Here is a 16,407-nt window from a genome sequence, read left to right as displayed (position 1 = left end):
ATTATTATTATTATTATTATTATTATTATTATTATTACTACTACTATTACTGTTGTTGTTGTTGTTGTTGTTGTTGTTATTCCTACCAGGTACTACTAATTGCAAATTGCTGCTGCTCCATGCCAAGATTTGCTTAGATTCATGATGGAACAATAATTCTGCTCAGTACAGATATATTGAGCAGAATTATTGTTCCATCATGAATCTAAGCAAACCTTTGAGAACCACGTTTATTTATGTACTTTTCTTGTAGCAAGTTGCTTGGATATTGCAACTGTTTTTTTCCACAGGAGAGAGACTTCTCGTGTAGGTGGTTTGAATTGCATGGCACTGTTGCTTGCATATTAAGTCTTGGCACGTAGAGGTCCACAAGCTCTCCTAGATGTTTCTAGAATAATTCTGGTTTGGTAAAGATAAATTAGGTCCTGGCATCCCAAGCAAATGGAAGAACTACATCATTCAGGGTCCCGTTTCCCCCTGAGATTCTTTAAAAAACAAACCTATTTCTTTGGGATTGGGCTAAGTCCAGCCTGATAGTTCTAAGTAATCATTTGCTGTGTGGTCATAAAGGAATGGTTCCTCTTATTTGTCACATGTTGTCTCTCACAGGCTGACGGGATATGGAATACATCACTGCTTTGCAAAGAGTATGATGGGTCATGAAGATAAGATGTCCTTCACCAACAATTTTTATGCGGACTATTACACCATGGCCAGCATCACTCTGGTGTCCTGCCTGGCTATGTGCCCAGTGGTTGGTTTTCTCGGAAGAAGAGGGGGTCTCCTGCTCTTCATGATCCTCACTGCTCTGGCTTCTCTTTTACAACTGGGCCTTCTCAACTGTGAGTGTCAGCATCCAGCTAGTGCAAAGCTTAGTTCAGATTCACTGGACCCTGACTTTCAGATTACCTCAGGATTTCAGGTTTATTACTATGCTTAGTCTGTATGTAGAAAGATAAGAGAACCATCACAAGCCCTGATTATGAATAAAAAAGGGGGGGAAGAGAAGGAACAATGCAAATGTGTATATTTCTTTAGACCTTTCTTTTTACAAAGCTTAATATAGCTTCTATATATTACCTTGTCTTCTTGATTGTAGTTGATCGCCCATCTTCCCAATTTAACTTCTAGCAAGGTTATAGAACAGGGGTCTTCAAACTTGGCCCTTTTATGACTTGTGGACTTCAACTCCCAGAATTCCTTGGACAGCGTGCCTGGCTGAGGAATTCTGGGAGTTGAAGTCCACAAGTCATAAAAGGGCCAGGTTTGAAGACCCCTGATATAGAGGGCTCTGTCATTAAGCAAAATGAAGCAGCTGACTCTGGTGACAGATGCTGAAGAAAGGAGTGGGTGAAGCAGTAGCAAAATGTTAAAAATACTGTGTATTATGCAGTTTTACTTGCACCGTTGAAGTTAATGTTAGCTATCAGTTACATGGAGGATGCTGGCCCATTGCTTGTGGGCTGAAGTAAAGAAGGCCTTGCATCTAACTGGCTACTTTATTTGGAGCGTGCCTCAGGCACGATACAGCCTTAGGCCATCCTTGCTGTTTTGCTATATAACTTCCACTTCAGGTAATCCTCTTTTAATAACTACCTCATTCAGTGACCAGTTGCAGTTATGTCAGGGATGGAAAAGTGACTGAATGAACAATCTAGCATTTACAACCTCTGTAGGTCAGTAAAGCAAAGGAAAACAGAAGCGACATCATAAGCACAGTTACGATTTCACTTAGCAACCACTTCACTTAACAACCAGGTTGCCAGCTCCAGTGTGGTGGCTAAACAAGGATTACCTGTATCAAGTCTCTTCCAATGGAGACTTCCTTCATCTTATATTTCTGAGGGTTATCCATATGCTACAATTGAGTCACACTGTCACCAGCATTATATTTTAAAATTATAACATTTTATAATTAAAGGCAGAAAATTCTAAGAACTTGGAGTGTGAATAAACAGACTGGATCTCATTGTGACAAAACAAAGCAGGCCTTTTTAATTCCTCTGGTTTCTCCATTTGCTTCCTAGGCAAACTCATTTTCAATTACAGAGCCTTTCATATATATCTTACCCTTTGGGGGAAAGCATCATGCAAAGCTCAGAAAAAAAATATGACACGTTAAACAAGTAAACTTACATTAAAAGTACGTGATAAATGAAAAGAAAGGGAAGCATAGTTGAATTATTGTACGTCAACATCATTCCCTACATTCCTCCATATCTTTCTTTCTTTGCAAACATTCCTCACGTCTACCATATCCATTCACTTCTTCATACATTGCCTTTTGTTCCTGAGAAATTTTCACGATTTTCTGAACTCTATCCAAGCAAGACTTTCTTTGATTTCATTTTCCTCTCAATCCATTCCCTCTTCATATATTTGCTTTGTGATTTGTTTTGCATTCTCTGCATGACCAAACCACCAACATACGTTTGTCATACTGCTCATTGAGTTTTGTATTCAGTCCACATTCAGTCACCACCCACTCAATCCTGACCCAATCTTTTCTTCTTTTGCATGCACACTAAGAACCCTATTTCCACTGCATTCAGTTTACACTGTGTTTCCCTTGCCCTGCTCTATTCTCACATATACGAAGCAGAAGCACATTCCAATATGTAGCCATTTTTACTTCTTTTGATAGCCTTTCATTCCTCACATCAAATGTCTATTACCAAATACTACTTCTCTACACTTGTATATTTGGTTTAGGTATTTTGGTCCGGGTACCACAAATGCCAGTTTTATCCTAGGTATGGCAAACTACTCTATGCAGGCTAGGATCTCTGGATACCACCTTCTAAGCCAAAATACTGACATCCCACTAGCTAGAAGGCTCATGCAATGTGCTCAGACACTCCAAATGCTTCCTTCTGAGAGAAAGACCAAATTATAAAGTGATAGTTGCGCCCCTTGTAATTGTGGTTTTATGTCATGCAAGTTGCTAGTTATATCCATCTCTTTTTTATTCAAGGTTGTCATTTTTTGTAGTTCAGTTGCACAGTTTAGATTGCATCACATATAGCCAAATCTTGCATCTCTGCAAGATTCATTTTCTAGCATAGTCTGTGTCTAGTCTGGATAAATTCAGAGATTGGAGAGAAAGAAAATATTGGCTGATGACACATTTCCATCTCTGCCAGAACTATTCTGGGACTTAGACGTTATGTTACTTTTAATGGAAGACATCTCAACTACTTTTGTGTTAATTTGAATTTGGCTGACGAGCAGATGCTGAGATTGTGAGATCCCACAAAATCCTCATCTATAACTAACCATTAGCAGATCATAGTGACCCAGATTCACCTTTAATCTCTACTTTTAGTCCAATACCATTTCTCTTTTCAAAGTCTAAATTAATGTTGGCCTTGTGTGTTTTTTTAATAATGCCTCTGAGATTGTTTTAATCAGGTGATTCTGTGGATGACAGATATAATGAAATAGGGCACTAGGCTTTTGGAAGGCATATCCTAACAGAAGCTCCATGCGATTTATGCCTACATCAAACTTTGAAGATACCACATATAGCTCTTAGCAGATGGATATGGATGTTTTTTACGGACTCAGAATCTAAGCAGGATTGTGGACATTTCATACATGGAAGGAAGAACATTAGAGAGTTCCAGTCTCTAGGGTAGACTGGGAAATACTTCTTTGGAAGAAGACAATAACAAATAACTTCCATTCTGTTTTTCAACTGCATGGATATTATCCACAGGTCAAGCTTAACTCCAAGGAAATGTTATCTTCATATAAATGCAAATGACAGCAAAGCAGCTCTGTAAAATTTTATATCCGGTTAGATTACATAGCGATGTGTAATATAATATATCTGTATACGTTACCTATCTGTATATAATATACATAGTGTTGCATAAAATAATATTGAAATAACCCAAAGATGTCTTGAGAAACAGGAAAAGAAGTAGGGATCAGTTTCCACCTGAAGGCATTCACGAAAGGTTGAGTCCTAAGATTTACAATAACAGGATTTTGTGGGAGGTCCCTTCCAGTAAAACATGCCTAAAATTCTCAAGAGTTTTGCTTTTTAATACAGAATCTGTTTCTGTCTGGTTTTCTCTCTCTATTTTCCCTACATTATCAATATAAACGCTTTTGTTGAGCCTTTGCATTAATTCTGGGCCTGGAATCCTTCACCATTATGCAGTTCGCTGTTATCATCTCATTAAATTCTATCTTTTTATCTGGTAAACGGCAGGCCAGGCCATCTGGGAAAACAATATATTTCCACTTTATCAAATCATTAAACAACAAATGTGCTGGGGTAATTAGAGGAGCAATTCTACACTGTAACTTTTTAAAACAACTGTTATTAGATGAGTGTTTTTCTTCATATGTTCTTTTTTCTTTTTCTGTTTCCCATGTTTTAATCTTCTTATCGTTCGGAATCCAGTGATAGGAAAATACAGTCAACTTCCAGACTCAGGTACAGTTTCCAGATCAATTTTATAATGTGATTTATTTAATGTTAATGAACCTTCTTGTACATTTCAACCATTTTAAGCACTGTTAGCCAGCTTTGAGGAAATCCTATTTCACCCATATCTCCCCCTTATTTCAGCGTAGCTTTTATCCATCGGTTCCATTTAATATTACTTGTTATTGTGTTTTAACTTCCTCAACAAGCATGCTTTAAATCAGGTGAACAGGCAGAAATCTTTTGGTCAAGGCACCACCCCCTCCAAGCTCTCACAGCATTCCATGCAACAAAATGGGGGAAAACATCAAACATATGGGAAATAACTAACTAACTATAACAGTGTTTCTCAACCTTGACAATTTTAAGGCATGTGGACTTCAACTCCCAGAATTCCACAGCCAGCAATGCTGGCTGTGGAATTCTGGGAGTTGAAGTCCACGTGCCTTAAAATTGTCAAGGTTGAGAAACACTGAACTATAACAACATCTGTAATATTAATGTGTAATTTTAATCAAATGTAAATTTAATTGAATCAAGTTTAGACTTTGCCCTGGCTGAGTCTCTTTTTGGGAGCACATCCTTGGACAGCCTCAGTTCCTGCATTTGCACAGCCTTGGTTTTAATGGCATAGAAGTATCTATTTCTTGAGCCCAAAGGCATATTTCACCTGCGTGTTTTTTTTGTGTGTTTAGATTAATCATATTAATGAGAATGGGAGGTCACTTTTATTTTCAGTGCCATGGTGGTAAAAAGCAGGTTTATCTCTCCGTACTTCAGTTGAGAGATAAGAGAGCTCGTTTGGTGTCACGGTTAAGGTGCTGGCCTAGAAACCAGGACACTGTGAGTTCTAGTCCCACCTTAGCCACAAAGCCAGCTGGGTGACCTTGGACCAGTCATACCTTCTCAGCCCTGGGAAGAAGACAATGGCAAGCCACTTCCAAAACTTTGCCAAGAAAAACTGCAGGAATTAGTCCAGGCAGTCATCAGCAGTCAACACTGATTCAAAGGCACCAAATCCCCTCCCTCTTTGGATGAGATTCAGTCAACAATTTCAAAAACGACAAAAAGGGCATTCTTACAGCTTGTCATTTTAACTCAAATAAATATGTTACATATCCCATCACTGTCAGATACATTCCAAGTTTTTTTTTTCTCCCACCCTTGGGCACATATCTCTAATTCACAAAGGCAAAAGGAAGTGCATAGTGGCCCTCATGTTGCCTTACAATTCCTCTTCATTACACTCTCCTAAATGAGTACAACAAGAGCCAACAGTTGTGGCACTTTGAAAACAGGGAGCTGTGGGTCCTGGAGAGCCGAATTCAAATGGCATATTTTCATGTTTCTGAACAGGTATGAGTGACACCGTAAAGGACAAATTCTCCATTGCGTTTTCCATCGTGGGGATGTTTTCATCGCACGCAGTTGGAAGCCTCAGTGTATTCTTCTGCGCAGAGATCACCCCAACAGTAATAAGGTATTTTGATAAGAGTTCATTCTAGGAAGGGAAGACATTTCTGAAATTCCACCCTTATGTAGAAGTTGATCCTTTGATCAACTAGTTTTAGGGTTGATATATTTGGGGGCAACTAGGTCTTTTGATTGCTATGTAAACTTCCAAAAACTGGTAAGGACAATTGTTTTGTTGTTTTGCATACCACCTGTGATTAGTCCATACAGTAGGTTTCTTCCTTTAAGGCAGGGGTGTCAAACTGCCGGCCCGCAGGCTGGATGCGTCATGCCGAAACCGCGCCCACCCCATTGCCGGCAATGGGAAAAAAGTTGTGATACATCGCGACACGTCACGTGACGTTGCAAGTTTGACACCCCTGCTTTTAAGGTAATGAAAGGAAAACTGGCTACTGTTTGCTATAGTTGGAAATGGTTGAGGTTATTCTCCAGTTGTCCTCTGCATCTCTCTTTTATTTCTGTTTCACCTATATTCCAGTCAGTGTACATAGTTCTCCCAGTATCTCTTTGAGCCTCATAAAATGATTTGAGCTGGGGGAACAGCGAAGGCTTCAGTTACCAATGAATTAACAGGCTTAATAAAAATAATAAAAAATATTCAGGAAGCTTTTTAGTTTAATAGAAAGTTTAATCTGTTTCTCCTTAGTCCTTGTCTTCTAGTCCAATCAAATTGCTGATTTTGAAGGGATCATCACAACTGTATACTTTTTAAAATGTCTTCTCCATACCATAGTGTTCTTCAGATTATTGGCAAACCAAACATTTGGCATGTCCTGTTAGCTCTTTTTACCTGCTTGTTTTATTGTTTACACTTTTGTGGTGGACCATTACAGGAGTGTTTACATAAGAAGCAATATGTACACTTCATAATGATGGCATCAAATTGTTGCATGCATTGTTCTAATATTCTCTTATCAGTAAATTTTAAAATTAGGAAACTCCCTCTCGCCACCATGTGATTTGCAGAGTCATTGTGCTGTTGCAAAAGGAAGAACACGAGGCATTGTTTCTTGGAGGGCTATGTGATGGCTTGAGCTCCTTGGACAAAAGTATAATGATTTTTGTATAAAATAAAGGTGGATTTCATAATTTTATTGCTAGGGGTTGAATGCTCTGTCCAGGTTTTGGTGGCTGCTGCCGGGCGCTTTGTGACTATCACAGCTTTGGTGAGATCTTGCATCATCTAGCGCAGGGGTGTCAAACTGGCGGCCCGCAGGTCAGATGCATCATGCACAGGCCACGCCCACCCTGGCTCCGCAAAGGCAAAAAATGTCACGATACATCATGACACGTCACTTGACACGATCACGTTCGCGGTCGACCCCATGGTCTAGTGCAGTGATGGCGAACCTTTAAGAGACTGAGTGCCCAAACTGCAACCCAAAACCCACTTATGCATCATCGAGTGCTGGGTGGGTGTGGCCCATTGGCTGGGTGTGGCCAATTGGGTAGGCGTGGCCCATTGGGTGGGCATAGCTGCGGTGATAACGGCAGACTGGGTGGGACTAAAAAGTTCAATCAATCAGTTCCAACTTTGCAAGATCTTTTTTTTCCTGCGAGAAGCGGAGGCCTAAAGCAAAAAGGTTTTATAAAACCCAGCTGAAGGCCTAGGATGGGGGCGACAGCACGCATGCCCACAGAGAGGGCTCTGAGTGCCACCTCTGGCACCCGTGCCATAGGTTTTCCACCACTGGTCTAGTGGGTATAATCTGCAGAGGAAGCTACACTGAAGGAGAGGCAATGTAGTGTAGTGGTTCAGGGACTGACTAGGCTTGGAGAGAGACCCAGGACCTTGTCATCCCATAGGCATATGAGCCATCTGGGTAACATTGGACCAGTCAGGTCTACGACAGTTCGCCATGGTCAACTCGCTGAGGGACAACTTGCCACAAGTTACACTAATATCGAAGAAATAGTGAAATAGAAGCATTAAAGAAAGGGTGCCAAAGGAGGGACAAAATTAAATGCGAATAACAAAAATTTAAAGAATGTTTTAATTATTTTAAATAATTAAGTTGAATTGTTGAATTGTCCTGCAGCAAATTGTCCCATTGCGAATTGGCCATGGCAAGTTGTCCCATGGTACGTTGGCCTTGGGACCAATCATCCCTCTCAGTCTATTTGTCCATCCAGATATCTCTGACTGGATTTCGTACTTTTGACTGTCAGATCTTTTCCAAACATTTAGGATAGTTAAAGGAATTGTAATGTATGCATTGTTCCAGGTAGTACCAGTTTTCCTGCTCCTACTGCTATTATTGTTGTTGTTTGTCAAGCAGTCAGTCAAACGTTCAGACTGGATTTGGCATTTTTATCCATCTATCAAGTCCTTCTCAAGGACCTAACAGAATAGCAGTCTAATGGAGTTGGAAGGGACCTTGGAGGTCTTCTAGTCCAACCCCCTGCTCAAGCAGGAGACCTTATACCTGGGATAGGCAAATGTGGATGTATTAAAGATATTATCATGGAATGTAAGCTGTTCCAATACCTTTAACAAATGTATTATTGTTGTTATTTTGCCTGCAGCAAATGAGATATTATCAGTTATATTAGATTTTGCATCTGTATTATTATCATAAATACTGTAGTATGGAGCATTGTAAATATTAGATGGATATACAATTTTTGCAAAGTGTTATTACATAACTTTGTAGTAAATCAAATTAATATTGGAGGGGAGAGGATTAAGTTCGATAAAAGGAAAAAATTGAAGGGAATAAAATATTAAATTATTTTCTTACTAAAGTTATTAGGAAAATATTTTTAGGTTTATTTTGGGATATAAGCCCACTTTGATTTTCAAGAACGACATAACTCAAATTGAAGTACCATAATCTAAAATCTTCTCAATACCCTATCCTTTACAACAAACCATCATCGTTAAAATTGTGTCTCTGAGTGTGATTTTTCCTGTTAATTTCCCTCAGCTGTATAATTCACTGGCTCTGAATTTGATGAAGATAAGTTCATAAAAACATTTTTAAACTTTCAAAAATCAAAGATATTGACTAGAGGGACAATTCATGACATTTATTAAAACTTGTGTTTAGTCTGAACAACTTCAGACTAAAGTGTAGAGATCCTTTGATAGTCTCATCCATTCAGATAGATCAGAGGTGAGGAACCTCAGAATTAGGATTCTTCAGAGATGTTCAGGTGCTTAGCAGCTAGGAGCAGGAAAAAGCAATCAGAATTAGAAGATCAGTATCTCTCTTGGGTGGAGAATTATGGCCCTTTTATGACTTGTGGACTTCAGCACCCAGAATTCTGGGTGTCCTGGCTAGCTCAGGAATTCTGGGAGCTGAAGTCCACAAGTCATAAAAGGGCCATAATTCTCCACCCAAGATAGATGCTGATCCTCTAATTCTGATTGCTTTTTCCTCCTCCTAGCTGCTAAGCACTTAAACATCTCCGAAGAATCCTAATTCCCCATTGCAAGGGGCTGATAATAAGCATGCTTTCAAATACTTAGCAAAGTGAATACTCTAAACCTCCTGTAGTAATTTTTCTGTGTGTGAAATAACTGTGTATTTTGGTTACTGAAAGGAGAATTCTTTTTAATAGAATGAGATATTTATAAGGGAAGAAAAAGGTACAGCAAGAGCACATGTGTTAAGAAACTGTGTTCCTCTGTGCCTTTCCCATTTGAAACATTTTTCAATCTCTTTGCCCAGATTGGATTCTGGGCAAAAGGAACAGAATCGAAAATGTCTCAGCTAAGAATCTGTTCTTCTTAGCTTTTGTGTGCTCCGTTGTACAGCCCACTTGTTTTGCACTACACTCGCCTCTATCTTTCGGTGAAGCTTATCAGTGTGTGATGTGACAAGGACTGTGCTTTTCACCTGCCTTACTGATTTGGATGGAGAGGGTGATGGCCCCAGGTCATAGTTCTGTCCCAGGGGAGGACCAGAAGTTGGCTCTCCTTGTTTTTAGTCCAGCACCTTCATCACTATACCACATTTTCTCTCTTCATTCCTGATAGAAAAACCTGCGTTTATTTTGCCCTTTATTTTGTTGCTTGTACAAAGAGGACAAGCAGAAAAATCAAAGGAAGCTGAAAGAGAATCCATTCCCAAGTAATTTCAGAAAGTGATGAGAGAGAGAGCATTTAGGCCAGGGGTAGACAACCTTGGCTCTTTTATGACTTATGGACTTCAACTCCCAGAATTCCTGAGCCAGGAAACCTCTCCCTTTCCCCTCAGTGTGGCTGGCTCAGGAATTCTGGGAGTTGAAGTCCATGGGTCATAAAAGAGCCAAGATTGCCTACCCCTGATTTAGGCTGTATGAGAGAGTAATCCCTGAAATTACTTGGGCATGATTCTCATTCATATTCCATATTCCACTGAAATATACGTGTATATTTCATGAAAGTATAGGAGCAGCTTTTGGAAACTCCCTAAAGTGTGAATATATAAATAAAAACATTTTTCACCAAATAAGCCTATCTTGGAATCCTGACAAAGCCAATATATTAGTACAGATTCCTGATTTTAAGCATTACTAGAAGCCAATAGATAATAAATTCCACAGACTGAATTTCAGGAGATGAAACAGTGTGATAGAAAGGTGATGAAATGTGAGATCTCAAGAGGAGAATTACCGAGAGATAAAAGAACGATGGAGAAAAGGGCAAATACATTTATTTGGTGCCTTCCTTACAAAAAGAAAAAAAAACTTTGGAGGCTGACCTTAGATAAAAGATAAGTAAATGTGGACGCAACAAAAGTATCTGAATTCATGGAGAGTATGGAAATAGAAATTGTTCTGTCTTCCACTGTTTGATCAAAGAATGGTTTTATTCTGAATAATGTGTTAAATCCAGAAAATCACATTTAGAAAATATATATATATATTTTAGAAATCAGTGAGTTTGCATGTGATAAAAGCCTCTGTTATTGCATTTGTTATATTTGGATCCAGGCCAGTATTGTCATTGGTCTACTAGACATTCATAGGTACTTAATTCATCAACTAAAAGGAACATTTTTTTAAAAAAATGAAAGCTCCTGAAGGACTTTCAAATTTACAGTGGATATAAAATGTGACAGTGAAGAGTGAGCAGACATGCTGGTTAAGAAGCCTGTCATCAGCATATCTTTTTCAGTAACCCGGCTCCTTGCTTTTATATTGCCTGTAAAATAAATTTGAGGAAAGCTTGCTCTCTAGTGATAACACAAAGAATTACATAAATTCCAAGTTTTTGTTTTTGGTAGGATAGAAAACAAAGATTTATCAGTAGAACAGAAGAATACTTAATGCATGCCCACATACAAAGTACACAGAAAAGGGGAGGGCATTTTAAGTTATTCTACTAGTTTTAATAACATATTTTGCCTATTTTTGGATCATTACCTGATAAATGCAGATTTAAAGCAGACAGCATAACAGTTTATTGTGAAACTTTCTCATTTCTGCCGATTATTGCTAGAACTGAGTTATGAAGTAATTTTCACCTACCGTATATGCAACCATTTGGTTTTATTCAAAGATGTACAAAGTATACATATACAATGAATCACAGGGATAGAGAGTATTAAACATCTAAGTAACAGACTTGGCACAATAAGACTTTGAGTAAAAAATTCATTTGAGTTCTCAAAATATTTCTTGAAAGGAAATGTTCGGATTCCGTGACTGTTGCTGTTGCAAGTTGTTGTCAGTTATTGTCACTTATTAGCCAATCAGTTACTCCTTTTGCTTTTATGACCCATGCCAACCTTGGCAGAAGAAGAACAAGTGTACGTAAGTTCTCAGGCTTGGCTATGGTCCATCTTTGGTTCTTTCCTGTACTGTATAACCAAATATATTTTAAAAGTCAATAGGTAAAAGGACTAGTTCCTTGGCTTCTATTGAGCTCAGTGATACAGTTGGGTGACTTTCATATTCCGGGCAGATATTGGAAAAATTGTTTGAGATGACTAGTTGCCATCATTATTATAATTCAGTTAAGTAATTAAAGGATTCTGTTCCATATTCTTATAGTTTTAGTGTAATCCTTCAATGGTTGCAAATTGTGTTTAGTTTTTTGGTGTTAAAAAAACCCCCACATTTTTATATATTTGATGTTAAACAAAAATATTAGATAAAGTAGCCCTATTCAGAGATAAGGAGGGACTATACCAGGAAAGCAGGTGCCCAGGCATAGCTATTCTGTATTATTATATTTCTTGGACAATTGGCCTATACTGAAGAACTATGTTTGCTTCCACAGGGGTGGCGGCCTTGGCCTTGTCCTGGCTAGTGCGGGCTTTGGGATGCTGACCGCGCCCATCATGGAACTGCACAACCAGAAAGGCTATTTCCTCCACCATGTGATTTTTGCTTGTTGCACCCTCATCTGCATTATCTGCATTCTCCTCTTGCCCGAGAGCAAAAACCAGAGGCTGCCAGAGAACATTCCAGATGGTGAACATTATACCCGGCAGCCTCTCCTACCGCATAAGAAGGGGGAGCAGCCCCTGCTGCTGACGAACTCTGAACTTAAAGATTACTCTGGCCTCCATGATTCGGCAACCGCGAACGATGGGGTGACCGAGACCGTCACTGCCAACGGGATGAAAGCAATGTAGGAGGAGAAGGGGCAGGAGCATTTAGCTGTGGGTTTGCTTCTCATCCAAGATTTACAAACCAGTGAGAAGGGATGGATACATACAGGGAAATTAGACTCTGCTGCTAAAGCCACTTCTAGGAATCTGTGATGGGGATACAAATTGCTTTTGGGCACAGTTATTGGGGGGGGGAATACATCTTCAGAAAAAACTGGCTGGAGATCACTGTCCATTTATGTTCTTCCTGCCATGAAATAGTTCTATTTATTTTGATGATTTTCCCCATGAAGCACTTTATTCTGTTCTTCTCTTGTTGACCATAAACATGAAGCCATGTTACTCTCAAGAAAAGCAACCATTCCAGGAAAGAAATCATGAGGTGGTATGGTTTTGGTTTCATTTGACTGTTCGTTTTGTTTTTACTAGAGGTATGAGGCATCTCTTGCTGCAACAATGAATTTGTTGGCTACTGACATTTTGAATCATCTTTTTTTTTCCTTGATCTCTCCAGATAATTAATATCTCCTCCTTCCAATCTCCTAGTCCAGGGGTAGGCAACCTTGGCTCTTTTATGACTTGTGGACTTCCAGAATTCCTGAGTCAGCTATGCTATCTCAGAAATTCTGGGAGTTGAAGTCCACGAATCATAAAAGAGCCAAGGTTGCCTACCCCTGTCCTAGTCCTACCTACTGTGAAAGTGTGCACATAAAGCTGAATTCCAACTGTGCTTTTAAGTATCAGAAAGAAAAGTTTGCATCAGAGGCCCTAGGATATTTTTAACAGCTTTTAATTTCGAAGTTGAGGAATCCACATGTAAATTGCTGTTTACAGTAAAAAAAAAAAAAAAAGCACTGCACACAGAGGTAATTTTTTTCCAAGAAAAGGTTAAATGGATAGGATTTTTAAGTGGGAAAGATCTTTATTGATGCTTCTTTTAAAAGTCTGCTAATTAAGAACAAGAAGCCATTTCAAAAGGCCCTACTCAATAATAAACACTATCCAGAATTATTTTTTAACTTTGAAAGAACGAAGTAGTGCTTTTTAGAAAATTACCTCCAAGCTGAAAGGGGGGAAATGATGGCAAAATAATTACTGGTTGTTCCAGAAGCCATGGGCTGGGATTCTAGCCAGCCCCAACATCATCATCCTTGTTCTAAGGACTATTTGATTCTGATGGATGAACGCAATGACTTAAAGATCAAGTTTAGGGGGTAAAATATAGGTAAAACTGACAAGCAAGCAATTGAAAAGGCCCCTTTAAGAAGATTTTGGAGCGCCCTCCATGTGACATCTGAAGTAGGTTTTTCTAGGTTGCATATATTGTCAGCCCAGCTGCCCTTTTTACTATTGAAACCTTACAAAATGGCCACCATAAGTGCACCAACACAAAATCCAAAGTGCTCTTGTAGGATTCTTCCTTTTTACCCTACAATAAATAAAAGCCAAGACCCATATGATTACTGGGGTTGAAAACAGATTCTTAGCTCCCTGGTCCTAAATAAACCTGAAGGTAACTGCTCTTGAAACTCAGCAAGATCTGCTTCTGCATCAGCTGCGTTTAAGAGCAGGAAGCTAATGAAACAGAACATCTCTTCCTTCCTTTTTCCCACAGATTCATCAATAATATCTGCTGGCTATTTAAATCTCAGCTCTTGCTCAAGCCTTGGCTGTTTCAGCAGTGCTTCTTACGCAAGAGTCACACAAAGTCAGCTTCACGCAAGATGATCTGAACTTGTGGCTAGTTAAACTATTCCTACTCCCTTTTTACTAACATCACCATCCCGCGACTGATTGCCCGACAGGACTGCCATTTAAACGAACACAGCAGCCAATTTGGTGTGATGTATTCACTTGGTGGTCATTTTGTTTGATGTATATTTTGCCTTTGTGGGTAAAGTGTAAGGACCCACTTCTGTGCACCCATCCTTGTTATGCCCCTTTCTTTCTCTATATTGTCTGTTGACTTCTCTGTGTATCTTCTTCGTTCTCCTGTCACATTTGTTTTGTGTAGATCAGAAGTGGGGAACCATGGCCCGTTTATGACTTGTAGACTTCAACTCCCAGAATTCCTGGCTCAGGAATTCTGGGAGTTGAAGTTCACAAGTCATAAAAGGGCCATCGTTTCCCACCTCTGGTGTAGATAGACCTGCATCCATTAGCAAGTATCACACAGCTTCCAATGTTGATGGGCAAAATGGTTCTGCAGAAGAGATGAGACTTTTGAAATACTTGAAAAGAGAAATAATATCATAAAGCTGCTAACTCTCATACACAGAATGAAAAGCATGGGGGAATCCTTTGTAAACACTCTGATGAGGAGGGAAACATAAAGCAACTGGGTTGTTCAGCGTCACGACTGTGGATTTCCCCCTCAGTTGCTACTGCTGTGTTCACCTCAGTAGAACTTGTTTTTCCAGAACTTTTTTTTTTTTTTGCACACTCTAATAACCTGTCTGGTTTTAACAACATGACCACCCCTCCTCCATTAATCTCTTTGACATCACATTGAAAAAATACTGTAAGGCCCTTTGAATTGTGCAGTATTCATGTGCCAAATTTGTGTGACGCCTTTTGCCTTTTATATGATGCTTGTTATAAGTGATATATCAGGAACAGCAAGTTTCTAGTATAAATTTATTTTTCAGTGGAGTGGGGCCTTGTGTGTTTTTGGGGAAGGGAATTTATTATTGACATCCAGGCTCCAAGTAAACGCAGAGCACTTTTGCAGTCTGTATGCTGTGGAGTAGCTTTTTTTTAATTCCCCACTCCTGTACATATAGTCTTTACTACAAACCATGCACTAATATAGGGAATTTCTTGCTTTTTACCATGGTTCAAAGTCCCTATTGTGTTCATTCTGTCGCCTACAATCCTCACCACTTTCTGATGTGATGCTCCTTAACTTTACAAACAAGCAGAGAGAGAGCGGTTGAAGATTGTATATTGTAAGGTGAGAGGAGCACTTGGTGATATTTTTTTTTAAAAAAAGGTTTGTTTTTAAGATATGCTTTTTTTTATTATTTTGGCCCGTATCTGGTATTTGGAATTAATGTGTTGTTATTTGTGCCCAACTTACCTTGCAATTTGCCTCACTGAAGAATGTCAGTTGAGTCCTCACAGCATTTTTGTTGAAGATAGTTTTGTTTCTAATAAATTAATATTGCACACCTAATTCAAATTTTATGCCCATAAAATTATCCACTGGGCCACAGGACTCTACTGAATGTGCTCAAGTGAAGCCCTGGATTATGAAGGCTACTCATAGAGCTTGACCTACCTGAACTTTGATCCATTTTCAAGGACTCACAGAAGTTTGTTACAGTTGTGGGTCTCTGCTGCTATCTCCTCCAAAAATAAACTGCACATTGCTGGGGGCTTGCTTATAGCAAACCATTGGCAATATTTTTCCATAGCATCCCATTCAAGTATTCTTCTTAAGACTGGACTACTACATACTTGGCTCCAGGTTGTTTCTGGAAAATCAACTATTACAACCTATCAAGCATTTGGGCAGGTCTTCTGTTTTTACAGCTTTAGCCTATCCATAGACATTGGTGGCCCCTAATTTAGAGCTAATTGCACACACGCAACCAGAAGTGTGTAACTTTGACAAACTGTCAGGCAGTCACACAGGACTTGGATATATTTATTTATTGGGCTTTATTCTAGCCACAGTAAATTACAAACCAAGCAAAGATTTTGATGTTTTAGTATTTCCAGTGTGTGTACGAAACTTTGCAGGTACATGGTGTACAGTTTCATTCTTCTTGTTAAGTCTGAAAAGCAGATTTTATGGTCTTTCTGCTCTTCAAAACTGAATGGAGATCAGCAAGAATGAGTCATGTACCATGAAGATCCATGCTCCACCTTACCTTTTTAGCACAACGCTGTCTTTAACTGGGTGGTATCTGTTTTTTTCCCTGTTGTTTTGAACTGGTAAGCCAGTTG

The 16,407-nt window shown here is 39.2% G+C and overlaps 1 protein-coding gene across 2 annotated transcripts in view; it reads left to right on the top strand.

Moving 5' to 3' along the window:
* The window catches only part of SLC22A23 (solute carrier family 22 member 23), an 87,365-nt gene extending 74,367 nt beyond the window's left edge, over nucleotides 1-12,998 (top strand). Inside the window, exons 7-10 of one of the 2 annotated variants that reach the window (XM_015814672.1) lie at nucleotides 610-842; nucleotides 4,415-4,447; nucleotides 5,795-5,918; nucleotides 12,123-12,998. In XM_015814672.1, the coding sequence (XP_015670158.1) occupies nucleotides 610-842; nucleotides 4,415-4,447; nucleotides 5,795-5,918; nucleotides 12,123-12,480 (748 nt within the window). In that variant the 3' untranslated portion in view covers nucleotides 12,481-12,998. Of the gene's footprint in view, nucleotides 1-609; nucleotides 843-4,414; nucleotides 4,470-5,792; nucleotides 5,919-12,122 lie in introns of both variants that reach the window. The other variant, XM_015814600.1, reaches the window with a different exon arrangement.
* The last annotated feature ends 3,409 nt before the right edge of the window (nucleotides 12,999-16,407 follow it).

This window comes from Protobothrops mucrosquamatus, unplaced genomic scaffold (genome assembly GCF_001527695.2).
Source record: "Protobothrops mucrosquamatus isolate PMUCROS unplaced genomic scaffold, P.Mucros_1.0 scaffold_6, whole genome shotgun sequence".
In the NCBI taxonomy this organism is placed as follows: Eukaryota; Metazoa; Chordata; class Lepidosauria; order Squamata; family Viperidae; genus Protobothrops; species Protobothrops mucrosquamatus.
Note: the sequence above shows the minus strand (reverse complement) of the source record. Positions and strands in the feature narration are given on the sequence as shown.